The sequence below is a fragment of the Mesoplodon bidens genome, assembly GCF_964165515.1.
Source record: "Mesoplodon bidens genome assembly, chromosome: 15".
Taxonomy (NCBI): Eukaryota; Metazoa; Chordata; class Mammalia; order Artiodactyla; family Ziphiidae; genus Mesoplodon; species Mesoplodon bidens.
This window is the reverse complement of record NC_138171.1, coordinates 76,875,336-76,882,910: the sequence shown is the minus strand read 5'-3', so window position 1 is coordinate 76,882,910 and position 7,575 is coordinate 76,875,336. Positions and strand designations below refer to the sequence as shown.

Here is a 7,575-nt window from a genome sequence, read left to right as displayed (position 1 = left end):
CCAGGACCCAGAACATGCGATTTGATAAGCTGGTACCGAGAAACACTGTCTTCAAGAGAAAGGAAGGCCAATGTGATGTAGAAAATTCACAGACGGACCGAGACTCTGCTTGTCTTTGAGCCTGTACAGAGACTTCAGGTGAGATCCAGAGGTTCTTCCAGCTGGAGATTCTTATTAGCATCAAAACAAGAACTCCAGCAGCACACCCCCTGCAGTTCTGACACAGAGAGCACTTCCCCCCACTGGAGAGCTACCTGAGGATGCTTTTCTAGCTGCCCCGGGCTCTGCCCAGGTAGGCTCCACCCTGCTCTACAGGTCGCTGAGCTGAGCAGAAAGCGCTGGGGAAAGGCTCACAGGCAAGCATTTTCAGGAGAATATATTACACAAAGCAAAGCAGGGCTGCTGTTTCACAAGCCCCCATTCGCGCTGACATCATTTTGGGAAGGTCTTCCAGGCCCCTCCCAGCGGGACACATCCCAGACGCACAGCCCGCGTGTCACGTCAGGGCTGGAGGTCGCCCTAATTTACCATTCCCCCTCCTCCCACTGACAACAAGAACGGATGAGCTGGTCTTAGTCCTCCCAGGCACCCACAGTGGGTTTGGGAAAGAGCCCTCCGCATTCTTCTCACCAGCTGAGCATGTGAAGGAGGAACTGAAAAGGCCTTAGGAGCCACTGGGCCCAGAAAAACCCCAGCCAATCCATCACCTGCCTCCTCTGGAGAAGGGTCTGCCTGTCCATCCCGCAAATCCAGGGGCAGGTGGAGAGAGGGGTGTGAGGCAGTGGGGGAAGTGAGTGTGTGTGTCCGTGAGTGTGTGTTCACCAGTGTGCGCGTCTGTGTGTCGAGTGCGCGTCGATACGCGTCCGTGTCCGTGCGTATGTCTATGAGTGCGTGTGTCCACAAGTGTGTCTGTGTGTGCCCATGAGTGTGTGCGTCGATGTGTGTGTGTGTCTAAGTGCAGAGACAGGGCTGGTAACAGAAGAACAGGCGAGAGGGCGTGGGAGACTGGGCCCTTATTTATAAAAGCTCTTCTGCCCTGGAGCAAGTCAAACTCCCTGCTGAGGAGCTGCTTTTTCTTCCTCCCTTTTGAGTCTTCTTGCTGAAATGACCTCTCCCCCCGCAGAGGTCAGGGCTCTGCTCACCCTGGGCACCTCGCCTTCTGGGGCTGGATCGCCTTGGAAGCCCAGAGAAGAGAGAATTCTTCAGCTCTAACTTCTGAGAGAAAAAACTATAGTAAATCTCGTGAAGAAGCTGTGCTTTTTTTTTTTTTTTTTTTTAAAGAAATATATGCACGTTATGATCTTTGGGGAACTGTGGAAAAAACATAAAGCAAACATGAAAACTGTACATCATCAGAGTCTCCTCCCACAGCCTGCTTCACCACCTCAAATAAATCAGGGTGGGTAATGAATGAGGTTTTAAGAAATGTAACTGAACTTAAAATACAAGGTCAGCATCTCATCCTAGGTAATCCTTTAGAGGATGAGAAATTCTCCTGATTTTCCCACAGGGTTATTTCAGATGCGCTTTTTTGAGCCAAACTATTTTAAAAGCGTTCTTTCTTCCACTACCCTGCCAAATGTGAACTTGAGATTCACACGCACTTTTCGAGAGCTTATTAACGATATTAATGATCATGGATCAAAGGCAAACGCCAGACAATTATTTAGGTGCTTTAAAAACTCATCTTCTGTAGGAGGGTAACAATTTCTCAGTGCTGGCAAAGATGTAGGTAGCCTCACGTGTCGGGTCCAAATCAGCAGAAGTAACGTAGGGGGCCTTTGGGAGAAAAGAGAACACGTCTCTTGTAGGATTAAAACTTATGCCTATTGATACCCTGTCACCTAAGCCCTTCCCATTTGTTTGAAAGTAGGCCCATTTCTCATCTGCAGAAAGCCTCTCTCCTAAAGGATACTCAGCTCTTCGCAGACACTGCCTCTTTTAACATCCAGTTAAACACACTCAAACCTCCACCCCCCACTTTTACTTATTTTTTGGCCACGACTCACGGCTTGAGGGATCTTAGTTCCCCAACCAGGGGTCCAACCCGTGACCCCTGCAGTGGAGGCGCGGAGTCTTAACCACTGAATGGCCAGGGAAGTCCCTACCCCGGCTTTTAAACAATAGTTCTTAACTGTGGCATCTCATGAGAACTGGAGGAGCTTTTAAAACTGCCGATGCCTAGGCCAATAGGAGCTACCCAGGTAAGTCCAATTTCAAGAACCCATTTTTAAACGGATGACTTTAATTAATGAAATTAATTAAAATTAATACACGGAGTGGTACGCTTACCTCGGGGCTCTATGGAGCCAAGTGTGGTACTTAAACTATCAGAGATTATTTGACAGATGAAGAAACTGAGGCCCGGGAGGTTAAGAGACTTGTCCCCAAATACATGAACCAATTGGTGGTAGAACAGCAGGGCTGTCAGTAGCCCCAGGCAGGGCAGGGCAGCTTTCCTGGGCCGGCCACATGGCACCCATGACCAAGACGGCCAGAAGAAATGGGCTTTGCTTTGTCGAGTGCAGCAGTTCTCAGCATTTCACGTACAGCTATTCAGATGTATTATTCCAACCTCATATTGAAATGCTTCTGAAAAATTATGTACAGGATCTGAGGGGAAATATATTTACAAGCAACCAGAGAGGCCTGGGATCCTGTCATAAAAGGCAGTGCAGAGAAACAGTCAGCCCAGGGCTTCATTCGGTGCTGAACTAGGAGTAAATTCACTTCGAAAATGGAAATGAATCCACTTGGGAAATGTCAAGATTCTCTGGAAAGGAGTCAAGGTCACATCCTTTAACCCCTCACGAGAGGAGTCTATCTTGACTCACACTGGGAGCAGAAGTGGTAACATAGCTGCAGTGTAGAGGCCGCCCCAAGTCTTACGGGCCAATTTAACCGCAACATCCCGCACAGGGTGTTCCAGACCTAAATCTTTAGGGCCAATGGTTCAAATGAAGAGCCCCTTTGATTATTTTAACACAGTCTTCAAAACCTCAGAATTGCTTCAAGGAGGAAAAAGTCTCCAACCAATAGAACATAATGTTATAGACAGCATGTTCAGAAAAGGGCATTTTGAATGTATATTCCTTGGGGCTAATTCACTTGCTTTAAAGAAAAGTGACATGTACTAATTTACTTTTTTAAAACAATTTTACTTTTTATTCATAAAACAGGCTCATTGACACTACATACGAGTTTCATCCCCTAGGCATGCACAACTATTTGAACTATTTTAGCAGTTTAAACAAAACAAATGCGAGGATACGGCTAATGGGAGAAGGGAGCTCTCCTGGTGATGCCTGCAGTGTTTGGCTTTCTACCTTGACTGAAGAAAGTTTATTCTGGGGATCTGTCAAATCCATACCTTTAGTTGCCTGGTCAGGTGCTTGGGGATCAAATGTATGGTTTCACTGATTTTTGTTTAATTAACAAGATTTTTGATAAGTAACTGTAACAGCAATCATCAGGTAATAATATCATGCTGCATAATACAACTTATGTGATTAAATCCAACCCTGGTACTGAGCAGTTCTCGACAATTAAAGGCAATAATTTCATCCACTCAAGTTCCCTCTGTTAAGCTACACGTTGACATGTATTTGTTCCTTGTCTTGTTAAGTAAACACAGAAACCAAATTAGAGGGAGTTCTGCAGATTTCTGAGAATTTAATTACATCATAAATTGTAATACCAATGATATACATGGTTAGACTTCTGCCCTGAGTGATTTTCTGAATTAACTTCATTTTACAATGCTTAATTTATTTTGTACCAAGGAAGACTTTAAACTGTTGAACAGAAATCAGCTTAACTTTGATTTCTTACTTGTTGCAACGTGTTTCAATTCCTCTGTGTTTCAATAACAACGTTTGAACTCTCTTGTCTTGACAAACGAAGCATGGAAATTTCCTCATAAAAGAAGAAATTAAAAGGATTTCCATACTCAAGCCATAGCACAGCACACCGAATAGAGAGGTTTTGGCTCTTAGGAAAGCCAAAGGAAGGCCACTCACCAGAATTTTGTGGAGATATTACAGTGGGTCCTGCCAAGAAGGAATTCAAGGAAACTGGGAACGGTGACACCGTGATCCCAGGCCACTCTCTTGGGTACAGAGGTTTCCTTCCCTTACGTACTCTGCTCTCTCTGAGCTCTTTCTGAAATCAAAAGCCACTGATAGGCACAACAATTCATGCTAAAGTCCAAACACGAAACTGAGAGCAAACAAATTAACTGTGATCCCGTTGCTGTCCCCAAGATATACCCTGAGATATCTCATTCAGAAAGAAGCTATATTCTCCAAAAATCAAAATACAGAGAGTTTTCGTGACGCTTGCTTTTTATAAAATGAAATACATTTTTCCTATTTTTTTCATTTAAAATAAGTGAGCACAAAAGCTGCAGCGTTTACTCCTCTCTCCCCAAATGTTTGCTCCCTTGCATTTAGCAATTTATATGCATATCTGGATGACAGTTAACCTCCAGAGGCAAAGAAAAGAAAAATGTTTAAGAAAAGTCACACTGACTGTTCTCAGACATTTGCAAACATTAAACAACAACAACAACAACAAAAAACCAACACCAGTCTATTAAAAAGTCATTTGAAAGCACTTGGAGGTGACGTAGAAGCCATGACATCGAGAAAGTTAGGGAGTTCAAACTTATAACATTAATCAAATTGGATCCATAGCATCAGACTTGGATTCCAAGCATTAGACTTACGGGAACTTGACTATACATTTAATTTGCTTTATTAAGTAAGTGGTTGAAGAACTTATTCTTTTTAACTAAGAATACTGACAGGGTCTCAGATTTTCAGATGCTGGAAATTATTAAGATTATTAAGAATATCAAAACACACCCACTTCTGGCAGTAAAGAACCAACTCTTCATTTCCCACCTAATAAGCAACAACAAAAAAAAACCTGGCAGCCCTTTTCCACCCCGTACTTCCAAATATCCAAAGAATCAAAGAACCACTCAAGTAACAAGAGATCCAGGGGTGTTTCAGACATGTGGAAGGAACATGCTTGAAGGTGAAATTCCTCAAACACATGCCCTATTGCGGAAGCAGAGAGCTGTTCCCTCTGTCAATCCTGATAAAAATCCCACATACATGATGGCTGTGAGAAAGACCATATCTATCTACAGCCAAAGGTGCCATTTTCCCTCTAGCTCACAGTCATTGTTTTTTCCACAAATATACCAAACTCTAAAACAAGACTTTTCTTGAAGGACGATCACTAAGCGTGTAAGTATTGGCTTTAACCACCAGGCCTAGGTCAACTAATGAAATAAAAACTCGATAAAAACTTTCTCTGGTGCCTCCAGTTCAAATACCTCCTAGTTCTGGGGTAGGCAGCAGCTATTGGAATGGCTCTTTTTAATTCCAGACTCTTCCAGGGAGCTCATTGTTTCTTGGCCTATTCCCTGGGTTATTATTTGTGCCCTCTCTGCTTAAACTGTTCCAATAATTGTTTAAGAAGAGTCAGTGACACACTGTGGTCCAGTCTTTAATGAAGAGCACACCGAGAATATGCATCGCTCTGAGAGAGGGGCCCAGGATGGGCCATGTTCGACCACCTTCTCGGGAGGTTTCCACCCTGGGTAGTCTGCCCCTACTGGAGGAGCAGAATCTGCTCCGCTGTGGTTGGTATTCTGTTGGGCTCCCTCTCCTATAGAATCCTCTGCCTGGAATCACCTGGGGCAGGAAAAAAGCTAAGTGGGAAGAGGAGGGGGTATCAGCGGGCGGGGCCATGTTCCTGGTCGGGGTGATGAGGCTGGGACCATAGGAAGGGAACAGGCTACCAGGAGAGTCTGGAACATCAGAGGGCTAGCACCTGTATCCACGGCCAGGTATGGCAAGCAAGACTTAGCTTCATGTCACAAAATGATGCCATGAAATATGGCTGCCTCTTAATGAGCCTTGCCCTGCAATCTAAGAGGGGAAAGGAGAGTGGGGAAGGACACAATGAGCTGGGAGAAGCCACTAATTAATCTTAAGCATGAACTTACACTGTGTCTGCTTCCATATTCTTTTATATTGTTGGGTTTTTTTCTGGGTTAATTTTTGCTAACTCCTACACTTTGGGGAATATACTTGGTTTTCCTTGTTACTAGGGAGGTACTACTTCAAAGGACCACCCAATGTTGAGCAGGAAAAAAGATACATTTGATGGGTGGCCTTGGCGTATGGTTTCTTCCTTATTTTAGAATGAAACTGGGTTAAGAAAATCTACTGTAGGTGTCCACCCAAAATAAGTCATTGCTATGATTCACTACGGGACATTTCAGCAAGTCCACTGGAGACAACAGTGGGTGATACTGCAAATGGAAGGCTCCTGGTTTGAAACTTAAACTGCCTGTGAAGCCTTCCAAGTGGAAAACCGCAAACTCTGGCCGCTGAGTTCCACTTGGGTTCTGGTCTGTCCTGAACTTAAACCAGCATCTCAGAGGTGGCGGCAAGGGCAGGGACATGCCTGAGCTACAAGCAAGAACAAGCTTCTCCCACATCTTCCTCTAATGTTGAGCTGAATTATATGTAAATGTCCTGCAACTCTTAGGATAAAGTCACAGCTCCCTGGGCTCTGTGGCCGCCCTGCTTAAGAACCTGGGAACAGAGTGACTCATACACTGAACCCAGGTGCTTTACAGGTTTGAGGGGGCATGACGGGTGCATGTCCACACGTAGGCCCCTGCCGATGCGCTGGAGGCCAGAATTGCCAGGCTGGAGGGAATCAACCCTAGGGAGTCTCCCATTAGTCCGGTGGTTCTCGAACGTGGGCAGGTTTCAGAATCCCCCCGAGTTTCTCATTCTGTAGGTCTGGGTGGGACCCAGGCTCTGCATTTCTTCCACAGATTCGGACCCTGATGCTGGTGCCACAGGCAGACAGTGTGAACCGCTAGCCTGTTCCTCCAGTGCTGCCCTCCTCGGGCTGAAGGGTAGGAGAACTGACCAGCAGCACTGTGGCCCGTCGTGTGGGCCGTCCAGGGATGTGACAAGGAGGCACAAGATTGGTCTCTGCACGCGGTTCCTTCATGGACACTGTCACTGACAACAAAGTGAGTGGCTATTTATCATTAAAGTACATTTCTGAAGACACTTATGAAGTGTGAATGGGAAAGTAGCAATGCTGTCAGAACAAGCACGTAGGCTCCTGGGGGCCACTGCTTTGACAGCTGACCCCAACGCAGGTATATATTTTCTATGTGAAACAATCCTCCGAATTCCTTTAAAATCACGGCATCTGGACACACTGCTCGTTTGTCACAGGCTTGGCCACTACATCCTCAAGTACGCGTTTGCAATTGTCTTCCGTACGTTAGTGGCCTCTTTCGTACTCTTTCTTTTCTTGCTCAGGCTGCCCTGAGTCGTAGCTAATCTTTCAGTGTCTGTGGCTGAGCCAGTGTGCCGTGCCTGCCCTGGCTTATTTTTCCTAAGATGTCTGGAGGAGAGATTTTCCAAAGCATGCAACTCTTCATTAGACGCGGTTTCTGCCAAATCTCGTTTCAAAAGTAACCCCGGATCTGACAGATCTGAAGTTGGCAAAACCTTGACAGCTTTGCTTTTT

General features: G+C 45.4%; 1 protein-coding gene across 1 annotated transcript in view; it reads right to left on the bottom strand.

The window, feature by feature from the left end:
- Positions 1 to 3,166: 3,166 nt before the first annotated feature.
- SLX4IP (SLX4 interacting protein) overlaps positions 3,167 to 7,575 on the bottom strand; it is a 190,725-nt gene continuing 186,316 nt past the window's right edge. The window contains 2 exon segments of the mRNA XM_081255852.1: positions 3,167 to 7,346; positions 7,349 to 7,574. Coding sequence (XP_081111978.1) covers positions 7,327 to 7,346; positions 7,349 to 7,574 — 246 coding nt within the window. The 3' untranslated portion in view covers positions 3,167 to 7,326.